The following is a 22,251-nucleotide window of genomic DNA, read 5'->3' as shown; positions in this document are numbered from 1 at the left end:
TTATCCATCGATTACCAAGGGGATGGAGCTCTTCTCCTGACGTCACACAGCAGCCAGTTGGAAGTGGGATTCATTCTCGCGAATCGGTTCTTTCGAACACTGTATCAATTGACCACCTCATCGATTCTTTAACGTCCTCACGTGTTTCCAGACTTCCATTTTTTTCATGCTTCAAACATTTTTATAAATATGTCTGTGTATTAAATTCAAGCATGACACTTATCAGTTATTGGCTCATTTTGTGGCAGACCTGACCGAACGAGTGGTGCAGTGAACTTGTGTTACTGTTATTTTATTATAATGGCTACAATCAGTCACACTGAGTATAATAAATACACAAAATAACATACAACATAAACAAAAAGGCAACGAGAGATATTGTTTCATTATATATATATATATATATATATATATATATATATATATATATATATATATATATATATATATATATATATATATATATATAATGTGAATATAATATTGATGGATATAATCTTTCACCGCAGTATCAAATCACCCGAGAAACGATTACCAGACCAGTTGGATTTCTTGAACCAATCTATGTACGACTCGTGAACCGGTTCATGAAAACGTGAACCGGATCACGAGTCCGAACATCACTAGTTCAGGATTGGACCACACATTTCGCCCAATCTGTTACCAGCAGCAACAGAGAGAATCGGGCTCGCATTCATAGGTGTCATTGGCACAGAGCGGAGCGCTGGCTGTCATCCTCAACAAAGGAATGGTTTGAGCGCACTGTCTCCATGGTGATGCCGTGTATCAGACATATATCATCCATAGGTTGTGCCATGCATTCAAGGAATACGTGAATCGTGTGTGCCAGAAGAAGCCTTTTGCGCCAGTGTGCGCATTTGGAGAGGCGCATCAGCCGTGATCAGACTGCAGCTTTACTGGATCATCGGACCCTGCTTTTGCATTTTATTTTGCTCTTTTGTTTCTGGGCTTTTTCTGTTGACATATAATGTTGCGCTTCACAGCTGGCAGGCTGCTTGTCGGATTGTTCTTTTTGGGGTTTTTGCACAGTTTGGAGGTGGTTCTTCCGGCAAGGGCAATAGATGGTGAGTGTACGAAGATGGTTTTTCATCTGGCATATGTATCATCATACAACACCCACAATTCAGCAACTGTTGCCTTGCATTTAGATATAGTATCAATACAGAGCTTCCTTTGAGACCCAAACTGCGTAATTACACAGTTTCTTTCTCTATCTGAACCGAATATAAATTGTCATCAGTGAGAAATAAAGAAACGGTTATATGAAAGGTAGATGGCAGGTCTTTTAATGGTTAGATAACGGTTTACGTTGAAGTAACTAGCGCATACATCACATAACCAGCTCAGGAGTGCAGATACATTGATAATCTGTGGATGAACCATCACAGCGCACATGCCCAGAATACAACATGACACATACAACTTTTTCACATCAGTTTTCACATCATGTGCACTAATTACACCAGACAAAATGCCTGTTACGGACATTTGGAAATGGAAATAAATAAAGAGCTTAGAGAACTTGTTTGCTATTGAATTTCTGTGAGTTTTGCAGACATTGTCATATCCAGTCATTTTGATGAGGTTTAGTCTGCATTTAATGAAGGAGATGGTTTGTTTAGATGTGTTATGTTGAATCAGAACTCTCTCATGAGTAGCTGTGGTATCTGCAGTCCAACAGGCCCTTTCCATCAATGACATATGTATTTGTACAGGAAAGAAAGGAATGGTGATCCTTGAACTGAAATGCATGATGGATTGCTGCTTCTTTGAGCCTTCACGTCTCTTTGAAAGCTTTGCAGTCTGTCTGTTGCATGTTATTTTTACATACACACAGTTTGTACTGAATCCCAAAAAGTGGAAGTGCTATGAGCAGACAAATGAACTTCAAGATCCAAGATTTGTGATATTGATATATTAAGAATCATTTAGAACTGAAACACACTGTTATCTTGTCAAATTGTACATTATTTTAGTGCTGTAAATGCTGATCTGAAGTCAACAAATTCATGATGAATGTGTGTGTGTGAAATGGTTTGTGTGGAAGTAAATCCTACCTCTGGAAACAACTACACACTTGTTTAATTAGCTCTGCAAAACAGGACAAAGCACAGACTTCATTGTTTTTATATAAAGCTCCTGATAATTAACTACAGACTATCCCTACTACAGATGAAATATTTCACACTATTTCAAAATATAAAAAAAATATATTTTGTTAAATTATTTTGACATTGAGGACATCTCAGGGGAGGCTTTGGCAGATTAAACTAGTTTGAACAAGTTTGTGTGCAAAGTATATCTATCTTCACACACGCGAACCCACATATATATATATCTGCTTGTTTTGCTGAAAATGTCCTCACCCTCAGGCCATCCAAGATTTAGATGAGTTGATTTCTTCATGGGAACAGATTTGGAGAAATGTAGCATTGCGTCACTTGCTCACTAATGGATTCTTTGCAGTGAATGGGTGCCATCAGAATGAGAGTCCAAACAGCTGACAAAAACATCACAATAATCCACAATCTACACCAATCCACCAGTTAAACGTCTTGTGAAGTTAAAAGCTGTACATTTGTAAGAAACAAAACCATAATTAAGGATTTTTTTCATTTGAATCAGGAGAGTAATATGTACAGTTCACGAATCAGTCCAATAACAGTTTTAAACAAATATGTGGGTGGATTTTGGTGTGAAGCATTATTATAGACTATGGACTCCATAATTGCAGCGGTTTACATTTAAAAGGCCTTAATGATAAAGATCTTAAACATAAACATTGCAGAGAATCCACTGGTGAGCAAGTGATGTAATGCTACATTTTATTTCAGTTATTCAGAAGAAGAAACTCATCTACATCTTGGTTGTCCTAAAACATAAATTTTAAGCAAATTTTCATTTTTGGTTGAACTATTTCTTTAGTGAACTATTTACTTCCTTGTTTCTAACAGACTGCAATGTGCAGTTAAAGTTATTCTGATATTAAGACAGTTTTCTCACAGTGGCTTTTACCACAGTATAGAATATTCATTCTCACTGAGCTGAAAGACTTCATGTTCAGTTCAGTGGCTGGCTAAGCTCATCAATGGTGTTAATTAAGGGGCCCCTATCAGAGAAGTACACAGAAGTTTGCTGTTGTATCCAGGGTCCTTTGAGGTGATGCACACTTTCGTCTCCTTTTTAAAGCAACCTCTAAAACAAGGAATTTAAACACCACTAAAATTTTTTTCTAGTAATATTGTTTAGTTTAAAGCATACCCTGACAGGCAAATGAATAGTTGGATTAATAGTGACTAAAATTTTAAGATGATCACTTTTCACTCACTTGGCCGTCGTCCAAAATCTGTCAACCTTAGATAGTAAGCTTAACATGCAGCTATAAGAAGGCCATTCACAGCTTGAGTCATCTGAAAAGTGGAAGCACTGTGACTCTGTAACACCGTCTAAACATCCTGAGCAGCTCAGCGCCAACACTGGCTCAACCCTGAGATGGGGAAAGACTATCTGTTGGGGTCTTTTAGAAAATTGTTATTATTTTTGCAATTCCATTTGGTGATGTTATCTGTAATTTCAGCAATTTGCTGCACAGCACAATTGCTCTCATTGAACTGTGTTATGTATATTTTACCATTAGATAGGCCATCCAGCCATATATGTGCTCTAGAAAAACCAACATTAGTCCACCGGAACTGCTTAGTTTATCCTGAACAATGTGACTTCATAGTGTTGTTTTGGTTGAAGGAGAAACTAAAAGGATTATTTACTCACCCTCCTTTAGATCCAGACTTATGGCTTTTTTTTGTGTGGAACACAAAAGGAAATGCTCCTGAAAGTACAATTACAATGAATGACGACTAAAATCCTAAAAGGAATTTATACAATCATGCACTATATTCCTATAATATACATTACTTTGTGTGAGAAGCAGACCAACTGAGTAGATAAAGATACAATTTTCCTGTTGTGCTTGGGTTGAACAAACTTCCACTCGAGTCTGTTCAGCCAGTTTTGTCTGCAGCCAATGTCTTTATATATCCTGACAGGTAACCTACCCCCTAAGGGTTTGACATTTCAAGAGTTGGAGCTGATAGGAAACTCTTAATAAGAGCTGAAGAGATACTATACTGTATATGTTCTGCATAGCACAGGAAAGACAGAAAAAGGAGGAAATAAACAATGTGGAGACAGACGAGTGTGTTCCCCACCCCCAACCTCAGTCTCCTTCACTCAACTGTGAAACACATCTGGATAGGGAAAGGTCATTTGTTTGGAAATATGCATGAGGAGAGGGTGGAAAAGTGGGTGGATATTCTCTCAAATACCCTTTACACATTGATCGCACCCTTAGGCTCAGTGCATTTGTTTTAAACAAGATGTTTGGTGGAGAAACCTGCATCAGCTATCCAAGAAATTACAAATATCAATAGAAAGTAAGTAACATGGATTGGGGAGAATTGCATTTGAGAACTTTGAGCTGAAGTAAGGTGACAGGAGAAAGACTGAACTGCTCTTCCCGCTCTTTTATCCATCGGCCCCCTTGGCAATGTGGGTAATGTTGCATGATGTGTTTTAATGATCTTAGATAATTTGGTAGATTAGGGTGCTTTGTTTGTTCTATAGGTTTAAAGCTAATCCAAAAATAGAAAATCTGTCATCACTGATTTCGTATGGCCATTTTTCTTCTGTAGAAATGTATAAGGAGAAATTTTGAAGAATGTTGACACTGCTCTTTTCCTTAAAATAAAAGCAGCAATGACCAGGGGCTGTCAAGCTCTAAAAAGAACAAAAGCATTACAAAAGTATCAGAAAAAGTTATTTTATGGGTTTACACAGTCATTGAATCTGAACAACACATAGGCTTATTGGAAAAACCTAGTACAAACAATTCCCTGCCGTTTCCGTCTGAATTCAACACTAGCGTTGATAAAACACCAACCAATTTTATTTTTTTTTTACACAAAATATTATGACAGGCACAGATTATTAATGGCTTATTTTCACATGGTTCCTTGCAAAAATCTATGTTATGACCTCAAAAAACTACCATAGTACATTATTTGTAAACTAATTTTGAGGTTTGCGTCACATGACAAACTCCATACAATATACATGTATATGGATTTTCTGGCATAGTCAGTTTGCTCATTAGTTCACCCGGTACAGCATTGCACTTGCACTTGTATCCATTGCACTTGGATACAAGTCCATTTAAACACAATCAGAGAATTGTAGATGCAAGATAAAATAACACTGTTGCTTCAGCAACGTTAAGACTTTTGGTTAGTTAGGTTTACGGCAGGGTACTTTAATGTAGGTGGTATATTACTTTCATACACCATAGACCATTTAAGGGATAGTTAAACCAAAAATGAAAATTCTCTCATTAATTACTCACCCTTATTTTGTTCCAAACTCGTAAGACCTTTTTAAGACAAATTAAGACATTTTTTATTAAATCCAAAAGCTTTCTGAGTCTAGTTGCATAGATAGAAACGCAACTACCAAGTCCAATGCCCAGTAAGAACATCGTTAAAATAATCCATGTGACATCTGTGGTATAACCGTAATGTTATGAAGCTACGATAATACTATGCGTGTGGTGCTGCTTACAGGATCCATCTCTTTTAGTTCATCGTCTGCATATTCTGGTTCAAATAAGTAAGGCTGGGCAAAAAATTGCAAGTCTTCCTTATTGTCAAAGAAATTGTTGAATAAAGTTGCTATTTTTGTCTGTTGAACCACTGGTGTCCCATGGACTATTTTATTAATGTCCATACTGCCTCTCTGGGCCTTGAATGTGTCAGCTGAGTTGCTGTCTATGCAGGGTCAAAAATTAAATGATTAATTAATGGCAGAATTTTCATTTTTGAGTGAGCTGTCCCTTCAACTTTTTAATGTCCACTCACTGAACATTTCATTTCCAAACTGCTGTGATACATATTCACCAGCAACCATGATAAAATGTAGCCTTATATTCGTTACATCTTTTTTAGATAAAACTAAACTTACTTTATATATATATATATATATATATATAAAAGTCATGGAAATGTCTTTTCAAAAGAAAGACAATGAGTTAAAAGGAGATGAATATATCAAGTCCTGTGAAGGCATAAGATTTAGAATGATGTTGTTATTCCCCTCCAAATGTAGCTTTCTGATTTGTGTTTCCACATATTTAAACTTAAAGCATGAAGGCATGATGTGCTGGGTGGCACCAAACAGTTCATGTGTCTCTCATAACAAGTTTGCACTCTCTGTGTGCATGAGATTGAGAAGTACTGCACAAACATTCTTCAAAATATCTTCTTTTATGTTCCTCTGAAGAGAGAAAATAATACAAGGCTGGTTTGCCCTTATCTGGTTTAAGCTGGTTTCCTTGCCTTAGGCAGGTCAGTGTTTAGCTGCTTAGCCAGTTTGTCCCCTGTTTCATCAGCTAAAAAGTGCCCCAAATCTCTCTAAAATTAACCAACAGACCAGCCTGATTAGGATGGGTGACTAAGCAAGAGAGGCAAACCTGTTTAAACTGGTTTGAGATGTTTTTCAGGAGCGTTATTCCTTATGAAAAACAAGTGGCGCTCTACACTTCAGAAGTTCTGTGATGACCATCTCAGCCCATAGACAGTGCTTGCCATCTTTAACGTGTTAGTGAGGGTGAAGACTGTTTTAGCAGTGTTCATGACAACAGAGCTGTTCTTGGAGCTCGCAGGGCTGGAAACACTGAGCTCACAGGGCCATAGCTGTCACATTACTCAGATCCTCGCTCGGCCGCCAGCAGGCTGAGATGGAGGAAAACAGCACTGAAGCAAGAGCTGAGGGAACATAGAGACTGTTGCGTCCCATAAACTTGCTGTTTAAGATTTGGATTTGTTAGTGCAGATAAGGCTGAGGCAGTGACAGAATAAATGTCTTCCTTTGAAACTTTAGTGAAAGAGTGGAGGTGTGCTTAAAGGAAAAGCCATTTCCTATCTTGAGACAAGACACAACGTTTCTGTTGGGTCATGGTAGGGGGTACTGATTTCTCAAATTACCACTGATTGGAAAGAGCAAACACACAGTAGTTGCTTTGGTAACATCCACTTTACAGCTGCGTGTTGTTCTTTCCCTGTCGATTGTGGCATATCTCTGGGTGGAAATTCTCTCATTTTCCACTTAATTGAACTTTTTAAGTTGATAACATGCTTCTTTGATCAAAATGTTTGAAATGTCCTAAAGGTGAAACTGAAATGCAATGCAGTTGTGATATGCATGAATATTGGCTATATCCATTTTAATGATGTATAGTTATAGCTATAGATATTTAAATTACTAAGAATGCCACCATCCTGTCTCCACCTGAAGTTCAGTGCAGTTGCATTTTTAATTTGGTTTTGTGTTTGTGTTATTGTTTACAGAAACCTAACATTTTGAGGTTTAAAGTCCACTGCCAGTGAATAGCTGTCATACTTGGCTAGACTGGTGTCTAAACAGAAGGCTATAATGGGTGTTTGAGACAGCCATGGATCACTGCTTTTAATGTAACTAATGTTTCAGACGCTACAGTGTTTATACAGTGGATTTTAAGTTTGTAACCACTATCTGTCATAACTGTGAGAAAGAACAGAAAAATCTGAAGCAAGACTAAATCTGAAACCCTGACCCGTTATAAATGCACAGTTTCCTATTTCACAAATAGGAAATTATACGTGTGAGTCAGGACCCACATCTGATAGACCTTCACTGACGTAAGAGACAAACTAAAAGCATACAATGCAAACCGTCCACCTAAGAAATCCACCATGAATTGGAAACTTTTAGCATTTTAGCAGAATATTTATAATAAGACATTTATAAAGGACGTCTGAAGGATTTCAAACTCCATGTGGCAACACATATGTGGAAAATCTGATTATATAATGTACAGTGTGTCTTCATGTTTTGTGACAGGTGCAGTTTCACATAGAGATGAACACTGACTCATCTTGTATGTGATGTTGCCAGTTTATGCTAACTAGGAAACAGCAAACAGAAACATTGCCAGACTCAACTGAAGGGTATTGATACTAGGGCTATGCGATATGATAATATATATCGGATTGACGAAATAAAAAGTCTATCGTTCCATATTATGCTCTATCGTGTATTTTGTGGTGTCGTAAAAAAACATTGTTTACAGTAATATGTTTTCATCATTTGGATGACTGCAATCTTACACGCCACCACAAAGATCGCGTTTTAATAAATGAACGTGAGCCACTTAAGGGACATGGTTAGATCCTTGATAGCTGTAGCCTGTTATATTGTATATATAATTTCACTTACCACATAAACAGAAGAAGGAGAGATGACTGAGGATGATGGCGAATGATTTGCAGATCCTGGGCGCCACTTACAAGCATCTAATCTTATAAAATGCGTGGCAAGTACTGCCGCTTTAGTATACACAGAGCAGGTGCAAATCTTGAAAGTAAAAGTAAAAAGCAATTGTGCATTTAAAATCAGTTTTAATGCCCCGCATATTAATAGTGGCTCCCTGTTCGCCACAATTTATATACAGTACAATTACCTAACAATATAACTGGGAGAAAGTATCGGAATATATTTTCCTCCCATCTCGTATTTTTTCCCTTTTGGGGTTCTGTAGAACACATTTTCTTTCTGAACACGGTAGTTGGATGCGGCAGATTGCAGGGGGAATCACGATGCAGCCTCAACATTGTGATGTCTGTCAGCCATCAGCGATGGACCATGGCATTGTCTATCAGCCCAACCCTAGATAACAGAAGCCATTGCACTTACATCTGCTAAGACATGGTCCCAATTTACACAGTCGAGAAACAGGGGTTTTGTGCATTGACATTCGACTCCAGGTACACATTACACAAGTTGAGTTGCCTCGTTTGTATCACAAGTGTCAGGCCAAAGTAGAGGAGGAAATCCACCAGGTAGCAGAAAAGGTACAAAAAAGGTACTATACCATGATATATATCGTTATAGGGATATGAGATTACTTATATTGTGACATAAGAATTTTGTCATATTGCCCAGCCCTAATTGATACCCATAAATGGAACATTGCTTTAAAACCTAAAATCCAATATCTAGGACCACTGCATGAGGACTTGGAAGCAAAACTGAGCCGCCATGATTTCAAACCTTCTGAGTGGCCCTGTAGCAGTCATGCAAGTGCTATTGAGATGAATGTGAAAGTCAAAAGTAAATATAACAGGTATTATAGATTTCCTTGATTCTACACCTTGTTGGAGCCATATTTAATTATTGATTAAGTTACATTTATTTGTTTTTTATTTGAAACATGATTGAAATATTTAAGGAAATTTTATGTTGAATGTTTGATCATCTGGATAACCGGTCATGTGAATTTAGCTGCTCCTCCTATTCTACGCGTTGCTACGACAGATCATAATAATTTACTAGCATCGTTTGGCAGGATAGGGTTAGAGGGTGGATAGCAACGGTTTCTTCAATAACATTGTACCATATTTTCACATTGGAAGTTGTATTTTTTGGAAAGTAAACCAAAGATTGCGATTAATAAACCATGCATTTTTTGGTTGTCACAACTGCATCTCCGTGCATGGCTTAATGGACATGTATGAGAGGACTCCCCCGATAACCTCAAGAGGCTAATGTTAACGTTAAAGGAACTTGCAAAGATTAGTCACTATAACACCAGGGTTTATTTCAGATATTCTAAAACACATGTGGCCAAAGTTCCTAAAAATCATTGGACAATGACAGCTTTAAGTCAAAGTCATTCTTCATGTGTGATTTTGGCACATTTTCTTGGCTTTAGCTTTGAGTCTATGTTGGACATTCACATTTCACTTTAAATGTGAACTTGTTTTGAGATTATTGTCCTGCTGAGAAATTAACTTTCTCTAGGATTGCCTTGCACTGTTCCCTGTATTTTCCATGTTAATTGTTACTACATTTTATATAGCCAGCCAAATCATTGTGAATATGTCATGACTATTCTGTCGCACTACAGGGAATAGAGGAAATTACAGATGAATTTGTCCGAATTTGTCTGATTGCTGACAGGAAGTGATGATATCATATTGTGTAAGATGAAGGTCATTTTCTGTGATGGTTTTAAAAAACAGAAATGTAATAAATTAAACTTTACAATCCCACACCAGACTCATGTAGCAACTGCGGGCAAAACATATTCTCCTATATCATAATTTCCAGCAAAATGATGTTGCTACTGTTGATATCAAATGACTCATACCTTGTCAAAGGATTTTGGTCGTGCTGCCCACCCTTACTGTTAAGTATCAGTTGGGATTTTTCTTCAACAGAAGAACATTTGCACCTTCTGGCATGTGGAACTGTTTGCTTTCCACACCTACTCAGGCTGCAGATATTATTGCTTATATTTCAATTCTATTTTGCCACAAAGTTGCCAGTGCTCTCCTGTGGATCCAGCATGTGTGCACGTACATACCTGTAATGTAGCTGAGTTATTGCTTTCCTTTGCCGTCTGTGTTTTCCTCCTTTTCTGGTACATTGTCTCCAATTTAGTATTGTCTTTATCAGGCAGGAAATTCACACCAAAGGTGTCTCCTGTAGAATTGTGGCAGTTTTGTGTTACTAACAAAAGTTACTAACAAGGAGTTATATTTATCTAGCACAAATTCAATGAGGGACTCAATTTACCATTTACTAAGCTACATATATTTAGAATCAAACGTCTGTGTCTATATTTACACTACAGTAATAATAATAGTAATAATAAAAAAACTAATAAAAACAATACTTTAACTAAAACAAGCCATTTTAATGTTTTAGTAAAATATTTAGGTGTAAAATTCTGTGCACACAAATTATGAAGAATAACAAGTTATTACATTTTGATTAGATATTATACAGACTCACATCCAGTAAGACCAAAAACATGCATTAAAGTTGCATTTGTTTTTTTTCTAATTAAAATGACATGAACGAATGTCTTTAAATTGCAGGACTTTTTAAATCTTCATCTCACTTGAATTGCAATTCTGAATCCTGTCTGCTACCTCAGTTCAAATTCAGGAATTAAGCTGTAATTTAAAAGGCATTCCCAGTTCATTTTTTGAACAGCACACAGACCTGATTGATAGCATGTGTGACATTCTCCTGAGCTGTGCTCCACAAGTCTCCAACACTCAATTTGTTCCCTTCTTACCTTCTTTATCTTCTCTTTATTGTTCTTTTCCTTTGCTCTGATCCAATTTTCTATATTCGTAATGTAATTACAGTCGCATACCGTCTGCAAACTACAGCCTATTACTCACAGTATTATTCACTGTTCACCTACTTTAGAGACTCCAGACGAGGCAATCATTGCTCATCTTTAAGAAAAAAAAAATCAGTGTTTCTTCTGTGATGAATGTCTTTGATTATCTTTAATGGGGTTACTTTAGCTTAATTCTAACTTTATTTTCCATGATAGTTAAAGTGCTGTTATATTTTCATCTATTCTTTTCTTGAGATCTACCATTTGAACATGCTATTGTTTCTTTAACATCAGAACACTAAAGACTTAAAGCCCCAGACATGTCTTCCTAATATAGAAGAAATAATAATAAAAAATTTTATACATGCTACACTTAATATACATACAGCAAATAATAATAAAATAATAAATAAATAAATAAATAAATAAATAAATAAATAAATAAATAAATAAATAAAGTCTTTCTTTGGTCATTTTTCTATTATTGACTGTTTACTTATCCTTTTTGAAGCAATGTTTACATAAGTTTAAAAAAATGCTTGATGGTTACATACCATTGATTTAATGTATTCATTTATATTTTTTAACTTTAATTTATATTCAACTTTTTACACAAATAAATTAGGTACACATTTAAAATGTGTTTAATAGCAAATTTTATTGTATCAAAATTAGTATCTAATACATGAAATTTCACTGGCATTGGTGCTGATTAACTAACTAACAAAACAAGTAAATAAAAGTAATGAAAAATAATTAAGAACTTTCGGTTTTTAATTAAGGTAACATATCAAATGCCACATAAATACTTTTTTAGATTTTTAACCTAATTAAATCAATAACAAGCAGAGCTTTAGTTGATCACTTGCATAGACAGAATATAAAACAATGTTATGCAGTAATACTGAAAATGAATGATTTCAGAATGTGTGTTATAGTGATATATCAATATCTGAGCTGTCTCAAAACATTCTAATACTGTGTATAACAAAGAATCAGAGAGAAACCAAAGAGAGTGTTGACAACTTTCACCTTTTTTGTTGAAGGGTTTATTTAACCCCATTAATGAGTCAGGCTGTCTAAAGATGTGTCTAAGTGAAGTGTGGCAGATAACCTGCTAACCACTTCCTCTTCCTGCCCGGCAGTTGGACGGCTGCTGCTGGTTATAGAGTCTGATTTATGACGCCATGTAAATGCTCCCATTTATTCCACTGCCGTTACAGCTGCAGTTCACTTCAGCACTGCATATGCACACTTCTCCAGGGCCTCAGCTTGAGTATCCAAGTTTCGCAGTTAGTATGTGTAAAGAATGTTAGAATCACTGAGGTAAAATGAACCAGACGAACATAAGAACAGATAATCCATTGATGGTGTTAAAAGAGCAGAGAATTCTCAGCTGAGTCAGAACTCGGTAAAACTGAATTATTGTTTTTACTGTCTTGATCAGAAGTTTTGTGGTAGTGTACTATGTGTATATGTGTGCACTTTTTCCTCGCTGTTAGAAAGCCACATAAAGACGCCCTTCATGTCTTTGCAGCCCTGGAATGTTCTGAAATAACCAATGGTCAAGTTTATTTAAGAAAAATATATATGGTATAAAAAATAAATAAATACTGTGTGCGTGGTCACCTTAAAGAGAAACAGACTACTGGGAATGTTTAGTGTTGAAATCCATGCGGGTTTACTTTAATTTCCTGCCACTAACATTTTTGAAACATTTCAGAATGTTAGCTGTTGCATTTTTTGTCTGCATATTCATCAGAAATTTGAACCCTTTACATAAACATTCATAATTTTTAAACTACACTGTAAAACGATTTTTCAAGTTAAGAATTACTGAAGTATGCCTTACAAGAAAATACTATTTCAGTTTTTCTACTTAAAAATTCATGTTTAATTGAATGTTACTTACTATTACTCTTAAAGGAATAGTTCACTTCCAGAACAAACATTTATAGATAATTTACTCACCCCCTTGTCATCCAAGATGTTCATGTCTTTCTTTGAAATTATGTTTCTTGAGGAAAACATCTCAGGAATGTTCTCCATATAGTGGACTTCGATGGTGCCCCCAAGTTTGAACTTCCAAAATGCAGTTTAAATGCAGCTCAAAACAATCCCAGCCAAGAAAGTAGGGTCTTATCTAGCAAAAAGATCGGTCATTTGCGAAAAACAAATTGAGAACTGATATACTTTTTAACCTCAAATTCTTGTTTTTGCCTGCTTGAACTTCCGTTTTTTCCAGTTCAAGACAGTTATGTTGAAAAACTCCCATTTTGTTTTCTTCCCCGACTTCAAAATCGCCAGTACCAACCCAGTGTTACTGGGTAAAAAATGAACATGCAAAGAAGATCAAACACCTTTTACAAAAAAAAGGTAAAACAGTGATGAAAATGAAGAAGAAAACGAGATGGGAGTTTTTCGACATACCCTAACTGTATTGACCCGGACTACACAGACTATGCATGTGCATCGCAGAGACGAGACAAGACGAGCATTTGAGGTTAAAAAGTGTATGAATTGTCAATTTGTTTTCGAAAATGATTAATTGTGTCGCTAGATAAGACCTTTCTTCCTTGGCTGGGATCATTTAGAGCCATTTGAGGCTGCATTTAAACTGCATTTCGGAAGTTCAAACTTGGGGGCACCATTGAAGTCCACTATATGGAGATAATTCCTGAAATGTTTTCCTTAAAAAACATAATTTCTTTACGACTGAAGAAAAAAGACATGGATGACAAAGGGGTGAGTACATTATCTGTAAATTTTTGTTCTGGAAGTGAACTAATCCTTTAAAAATGGCATTTACAAGCAATTTCTAGGTGTAAATTATTATACTATTATTATTATTAATATTATATTTTTCAGCATAGAGTATAACTATTTTGGCTGCAGATCAATTAAGTTGATTCTAGATATGCTAATTCAAGGTTTTCATAATATAGTCATAATCAATAATTGCAAAACTATGCTCAAAGCATAGTTGGTCAAAAATAACCTGAAACCTGAAGCTGATCATAAGTCTAATAAGTCATAGGTCTAAATTTGATGTAGAAACAATTTTTATTTAGAAAATTTCATAGAATTGCTATAGAATAGAATAGAGTTTTAAGTTTCCACCCTCTTTTCCTGTAGATGGAAACTCAGTGTGGTGGAGGAAGTTGCAATTGATAGTCAGGTCTGTTTTCTTGCTGCTTATGTCTGGAGGTACGGTGCAGATAGCAGACTGGAAGTTTTTAGAGAGCTTTTGAGAAGGTGGTCTGGAATGAATTTGCACTTGATTCCAAATAGACAACCAATGAAAAGCAGTCACATTTTTTGCGCCTTCTGCAGCCAAACCAGAACAAGATGTCCTTTGATGGCCTCTAGACTCATTGCATCACTGGCACTGGTGTGGGAACACTGACCCCTGGATGTGTGGAAGCACGCGGGTTTTGACTCTAAACGTGTACAGTCAGGAGAGCGGGAAACAGATCAACACTGTCTACCCCCTTTTCCAGTGGCTTGGCTTCTGGAAATACTCTTCCCATTCGTCTTCTCCATTAGGAATTTCAGACATTTCTTTAATAAAGAGTACTAAACCTTGAACCAGACCAACCAACTCTGAGATTAATCATTATTTTATGATGTATTACAAAAATACCAGGTGTGTGACATATTTTATGTCAGTCTTAAAAAACCCCACAAATTTTGTCTGTAACTCAGAAATATTTTCTAAATTCAAAGTTACCACTACAACACTAATGCTCACTAGCTTGCTCAATCTCTCATCCTGTGTCATGTTTGTGTAGTTAAAGTAAAAAATAATTAGACCATTTCATTTACTAGTTTTAACATTGATTTCAAGCTGTTATTATAAAACACAACAACATTCTATATTCACTAATGTTGAATTCTGGAATTAATTTGGGCTTAACTCAATGATTTACTTTTATTAGAGTAGATTTGAAATGGTATTTTTTGTTTTTGTTTATTCTGAACCGTATTGGACCAGAATAGAAGTCAGACGTCGGCCTTGTAGCGGTAATGCCCAGGCTGGGGAAAAACAGTCTGGCAGGCAGATAGGCTTGGCTGTGATTATTTTGTTTTGAAACAGACATCAGCAACTAGTGGTAAACTGACAGTACTTGGCGTCCTCGTACACTGCCAAACACTGGCCAGACCACAGACATTCTCATGGGCTGTTTGATTTCTGTTAATTATACATGTGTCACATATATGCTCTTTTTTCAGACAAGTAATAAGTTAGCGGTGCTAATAGCTGAATGCATGGTTGATACATTCACTCATTCTTTGCTTTGGCTCTTCTTTCTTGCAGCTCCAAAAACCTGCAGCCCCAAGCAGTTTGTTTGCAGGGATCAGGTGACGTGTATCTCAAAGGGTTGGCGGTGTGACGGGGAGAAGGACTGCCCTGACGGATCGGACGAGGCCCCAGATGTCTGTACGTATTACTGTTTCTCTGCCATCAGCTGCTTTGAGGTTTTATTTGCATTTTAGACCTTCAGTACACTGATAGTCTCACAGGGCCTGCAAATAATTGTAGCAGTATGTACAGGTAATGACTGCAGTTCTGCATTTCCTTCTGTAGCATCAAACTTTCCCAGAATATGTCCTCGGTTTAAGTCCCAGCTGGAGACCTTGTGATCGTGAGTTTGTTCTCCTGTGTGTTTGCGGATTTCGTCTGGGGGCTCTAGTTTCCTCTATGATCCAAAAAAACACTAAACTGGAGAGAGTAAATTGTCCATAGATGTGTGAGCAGGCATGTGTTAGCAATGCACAAGCCATCCATCAAGAATTTCAGAGCATTGGAAAATGTTTTTTAGATAGTAGATGTCATTTTAAAAGGCCATTTAGATTGCCCCCCCCCCAAAAAAAAAAAAAAAAAAAAAAAAAAACACCAAAAAGTCAACCCCACCACAGCACTTTCCTAAACACCTGCTCTATGTGCTGCAACATTTTCATGATCCATGCAGCCACTGTGTACAGTGGCAGATATTGAATTTTGGTTATTTTAATTTAATCCAACATGCAATCATTTTTCAAGTTAAGAGAAATGTTTAATGTTGACTTGTCTTATGAGAATCCTTTACAAACATTGCTTATATTTTCAGACAAAAAATCTGGGCTAAAACTCCCACATGCTGAGGCAAAAAAAAAAATCTATTGTTATCACAAATACCACCCAAAATGCTGTTAGGTTGGCAAGAAAAAATGCAATCAGTTGTTTTCCATAACAAAACATTAGCAAAGTTAATTTATATTTACATTATTATTATTATTTTTATTGTATTTTTAAGTAAGTAAGTAAGCTTTCACCAGTTCTTTTACACAAATTGTGTCAAAATTTAATAAAAAAAAATATTTTTGGTTATTTATTTTTCTGTCCTCAAATCATATTTTCTACATTTAACTAAACTGAATTTAAAAAAAAATCATTAGTTTGAGCTTTTAGCCATTTTTTCCTTTTTTTTCTTTCATGCCCCTTACGAAAAAGAGAAGTTTATTCAAGTGTGCTATTAGTATACTTTTAAACTAAAAATAGGTCTACTTTTCATGCACTTCTCATAAATATGCTTTATGTGCTTCTCAGAAATATACTTAAAATGACATTTAAGTATACTTAACTTATACTTAGAAAAAGTCAAAATATATTTAAGCTATACTTACTCCAGGAATCCATGTTGTATGGTTAAGGGGCACTATCACACATCTAATGTACAGAATTTCCAAAACACAAACGAAGAAGAAACCGAAACAACGGATGCTTCCAAATGTAATCTAACATGATCATCTGACATAAAACAGCATCAAAACTGTGTAAAGTTGTGGAATAAAATGTCGTCTCATGAAGAGGTAATAATGACTGTCAAGCTTTGGAGTTTGGACTGATTCCATCTACGTTTTGATTATCATTCTGAATCCAATGCAAGCTTTTTGCTCAAAATGTTATTATTTCTTCTTTTCCCCCCCCTTATTTATGAAACACCCACAATTAAGTGTTTATAAAAAAGAATGCATGAAGCTAGAAAAAATATTTTTGTTTACAAGCAGATACCCTGTTCTTTCCTTTGATGTTTTGTATGTTCAGATATTCATATAACAAAATATATACAAATTAATACCTAAATAGGGACATAGTAGTAAACCTAAAGTACGATGTAAAGTTCACTTAAAGAAAACTTATAATTATGATGAATTGCAGTATAAAATTGCTGAACTAGTAGTTTACTGAGACTGTACTTCAAAGTGTACTAATAATGCTACAAGTATTTAATTAGTAAACTATCAAAATACCTATAAGTTCACTTTTAGTATAGTTGCAGTACAATCTAAAAATATAAATGTAAACTAGCTGTACTCAAAGTTACACTTAAAGTATGCTTAAAAGTATACTTTCATATACTATAATGTGGGCCAAATAGTACACTGACAAGTATACTACTAGAACACTGATATTTGTATACTTACTACATAAAGTATACTTAAAAAAATATACTTGAACTTTACTTAAGTATACTTAATAAAATAAACTTGAAGTATACTTTTTTTGGTAAGGGTAGAAATATGATTTCAGATTCGAAATCTGAGTGCGGTTGATTCCCACCACAGGCTGTACACAGCTGTTATGTGTGTCTGATAGGACGTATCACTGTTTGGTTTCTCTGAGTGGTCATTCTGTTTCCCAGATGACTTTGACCTGAAGCACATGTTCTTTTGCTCTTTTTGTTTAGTCTGATCAGTTCTAATGACATTGACTTCATGTGGCCTTGCCTATATCTGTTTATGCTATCAAGAGGACACTGCGAGTACCAGTTCTGTTTTCATATCCCCTATATTCAGTGCAACACAACAAATTTATATCACTGTTATGATCAACGAAATGCCTTCAGTTGATAGACGACCTCTTTCTATTATCTGCATAGCGACTCCAGCTAGTCTGTTTTTCCTGGTCTGACAGCAATGTTATTGCTTCTTCCCAACATATTTAATTTATTTGGGTCAATTGTATTTTTAGTCCTTAATATTGCCACTCAAAACCAATTAAACATGCTTTTTGCCCTTTAATGATGCCTGCATTAATGGTGTTTATTTTTGGGCCAACTCATAAGTTTGCATCCCCCTGCTTTCCTTGACAAAAACCCAGTAGGATTTTTCCATTAACTTTTATGAATTTTGAAGCCTAAATAAAAAGAAGTCAAAAGCTAAATGTAGGCTATAAATGAGCGACACTGTGGTCACATGACTTCAGTGTCACTACCATTAAGCTTCCATCAACTTTTTTTGAGACAGGTAAAAGCTTTAAAGACATCACAGACCGGTATTGCTAATATATTTTATGCTGTAGAATAAAAAGTTACAATATCTTGAGCTTGTGTGAACCACAGACTTTATTTCAGGCATTTAAACTGAAAATCCATTTAAAAAACCCATTGACGATGGAACTGGGAATGCTTTAGTGCGAACTCAGGTTTTCAGGTTTTGGTTTATAAAAATATGCCGTCCCTGCAGCAGCCTATAGTATAGGTATAAAAAAAAGATGTCGCCTAGCACTGCACATGATTTACTTTCATTTGAATGTGAGAAAGCGAAGATCGATTTAAGAACAGCTTCTAATCTCAGGTTGGGGTGAAAGTTTTCGACTCTCAGCGTGTAAAGTACGCGAGTGTGAAGTATCTTTCCATTCACACCCTTTCTGGCAGGGCCGCCTAATAGAAACACGTTAAGCAAATAGTGTGCCATCAGTTTATCATGGGGCGAGCGGGGGAAGGGGGCCGACGTAATTAGAATTAACTCACTACTTAAAATCTGGCCCTGGAAAACAATGGCGCAGTTCATGAGGCAGCATTAGGACTTAAGGAATGTTTTTACTCCTTCGTCACAACCAATTACATGCTTTGAAATAATTTATCTTTCTTTAAAGAGCTGGCGTGGCTTTCAGAAGTGTTGGGTAAGAGCAGAGCTGAAGTGCAGGCAGTTCGCAGAGACTGAATCCGCACCATAAGAGGAGGAGAGGAGAAACAGAGGCTGAGCTGCCTTCAGTCTGGAAGTCATTAAAACCCCATCCAGAGGAATGGAGGAAAACTGCTGTTTTTTCATGACCTGCTTTTCTCAGCTCAAAACTTCTCTCTCTCGTATTTTCTCTCTCAACACCCATAGACAACTGACAACATAGTCTTCAGCGTTCTCTATTTTTGCTGCGCTACAGGGTATTGACTCCTTTACACTCTTTGCATTAAAATTAGACGGTCTTTTCTTAATACTTTGAGAGCCGATGTGACGTCTTACTCACTGCTTTAGTAAAATGTTCCACTGCTCTGAAAAAGGATGAACGTTTTGTCGTCACATACTCAACCTCATTTCAAACCGCTAGGATTTTGATCTTCCATGGAACAAAAAAGATGTGTTGAAGAATCTCTGCTCCTTTCCATACAATGAACATCTTTAGTTCTAGTTACTGTCAAGCCACAAGGACAAAAAGACACCATAAAAATAGCGCATACAATGTGTGTTCTATATTCCAAGTCTTCGGAAGCCACACAAGGTTCCAAACGGAGCTTTTCATAGCAATGCCATAGAACCATTTTTGGTTACACTGTAGTTTGAGGATGAATTTTCACTATTAAGTATTAACTATGACTTTTGCCTCAATAAACTTCTAATTCGCTACTTCTTAAAAGTTAGTACGGTAGTAGTTATAGGTATGGGGTGGATTAAGGAATCTGAAAGTGATCATGCAGAATAAGGCATAAATAATGTGCTTTAAAAGTACTAATTAACAACATGCTAGTGATAATAAGTAACGGTGATCAGTTCTTATTAATATTATTTTAATAATCTGAAGAAAATTTCCAATATATGTATGTATATATATATATATATATATACATTTTTTCACCAATGAGTTTCCATGAATATTAAAGGTTCTTTACTGAACCATGAATGGCATTACAATGGCATTACCTTTATTTTCTAGAGTCAATAATGTCAGACAAGAGGCAACATATCTTCATACACAAAGTTTTGTACATTTTATACTTTCATGCTTTAATTTTTAGGAAAAGAGCAGCGCAGACATTCTTGGAATGTTATTTTGCATTCCATGGAAAGCAAAAAGTCTTGTTTAGAAAAACATGATGCTGAATATAGATGATGATAGAATTTAAACAGAAAATGTCACCTATATCATGCTTAACTAGGATGTGTGTGGAAACGTGCTCTGTGTGTGGATCTGTCAGTGCAGATGCCTCAGATCACTGAAGATCTGCCCCATGAAAGAGGTTTATTTATTTACGTGGCTGGATTTCACTGTGTCTTTTGTGAAAGTGGCCATGGCTAGCAGTGAAGTCTGTCGCTGTGCCCACTGCAGCTGCTGTGGCCATCCTCTGTGGACCACTGCAACACAATAGACAGCTTTGTACTGCCAATCCTGAGCTTCAGTGAGATGAGGACAGTGATATGCCTTTAGGAAGAAAATAATTATCATTCTTTTATCATCAAATGTCAGAAGTGTGTATATTAAAATATGCAATGTGTTTGTTTGTTTGGTCTGGGAATATCTTTCTTGTATCTACTGGAGAAGCGATCTTAAATGAGGTCTCAGAAGTGTGTTAGCGGTCAATATTGTCAATTTTCACAAAAGCAGAAACATAAACAGTAGAGCTTGGCCATTTATTGAAAATATTAATATTATAAAATTAAATAACACAATGAGTATCTGTCAGGACTATGGCCCTGTTTCTTGTTGTGTTGCCACAGCTTCGTTTCCTATCCTTGTTTAGTTTAATTGATGATTCCAAGCATCTGTGTTTTACAATAACCCTGTGTATTTAGTTCCTCTCTGTTCATTTGGTTTTTGTTGGGTCTACTCATTGTTACGTGTGTCTTCTCAAGCCTTTGCTGTGGATTATCCTTTGTGTTTATTGATTAAATGACTATTGATGTTTATTCGTGCTCCAGCGTGTTTCTCCATACAGCGAACTATGACAGAAGACCTGACCCACAAACAGTTACCTGCGTGTTTATCCCCCCCTCCCCCGTTTTGTTTCTGTTTTTTTTCACAGTTTTTTGTTTCCGTTGTGTTTCTCCATATGGATGTCTTGTTTTGCCCCGAATAACTCCTCCTAAAGCTCAGAGTCCAGGACTCCGCCTCGGCCCGTCGAACCAGTGGCTCCACCGTGGCTCCTAGCTCCCTCCTCTCCACAATGGCCCAGCAGTCCATTGGCTCCACTGGGCTCCCTCGTCCCTCCGACTCTTCCTTAGGCTGTCGTCGACCGTCCTGTCCACTCCTCTGGCTTCGCCTCATCCCTCCATTCCTTTCAGCTCCGTCAGGCTTCTCTATTCCTTCAGCTCCACCTTGGTCCAGTCGCACCAGCTCCCCTGTGGCCTTCTGGATCCATGCCTCCGTGTCAGTTGCCGCCGCCATTTGTTCCAACTCGGCCCTCCGGATCCTCCTTGTCACCCTGGCTTATCGGCTCTCTGCCTTAGGCTCCCCCTCCACCTGCTCTGCTGCCGTCGGTCAGCCCCCTGGAGTCGTCGGCCCTTCCTCCTTAATGGTTCGTCCCTCCTGTCGTCTCCCTGGCTCCTTCTTACGTCGTCTTCATCCAGAACTCTGTTCATCGTCCTCCTCCCGAGCCTCCTCCCAAGATTCCATTTATGCCTCCCTCTGTGGTTATTATTGTTTACAGTGTGAGGACGGCACCTTCCGGGAGGGGAACGATAATGTCAGGACACGTTTCGTCTTGTGTTGCCATGGTTTCGTTTCCCGTTTTGCCTTATTTGGTCACGTTCCTATCCTTGGTTAGTTTAATTGATGATTCCACGCACCTGTGTTTTGTAATTACCCCATGTATTTAGTCCTGATCATTTGGTTTTTGTCAGGTCTGCTTGTTGTTACGGTGTCTTTTCTAGCCTTTGCTGCGGATTATCCTGTTGACGTTTATTCATGCTCCAGCGTGTTTTCAAGACAGCGTACTGTGACAGTATCATGAATTAATCTAATTTTTAGT

At 36.8% G+C, this 22,251-nt stretch overlaps 1 protein-coding gene across 7 annotated transcripts in view; it reads left to right on the top strand.

The window, feature by feature from the left end:
• Positions 1 to 665: 665 nt before the first annotated feature.
• lrp1aa (low density lipoprotein receptor-related protein 1Aa) overlaps positions 666 to 22,251 on the top strand; it is a 170,031-nt gene continuing 148,445 nt past the window's right edge. For all 7 annotated transcript variants that reach the window (XM_051122933.1, XM_051122930.1, XM_051122929.1 and 4 more), the window contains exons 1-2: positions 666 to 1,085; positions 15,564 to 15,686. In XM_051122933.1, the coding sequence (XP_050978890.1) occupies positions 989 to 1,085; positions 15,564 to 15,686 (220 nt within the window). In that variant the 5' untranslated portion in view covers positions 666 to 988. The remainder of the gene's footprint in view (positions 1,086 to 15,563; positions 15,687 to 22,251) is intronic.

The sequence above is a fragment of the Labeo rohita genome, chromosome 11 (assembly GCF_022985175.1).
Source record: "Labeo rohita strain BAU-BD-2019 chromosome 11, IGBB_LRoh.1.0, whole genome shotgun sequence".
Taxonomy (NCBI): Eukaryota; Metazoa; Chordata; class Actinopteri; order Cypriniformes; family Cyprinidae; genus Labeo; species Labeo rohita.
The sequence above is the reverse complement of the archived record's forward strand: the minus strand, read 5'-3'. Positions and strand labels throughout refer to the sequence as shown.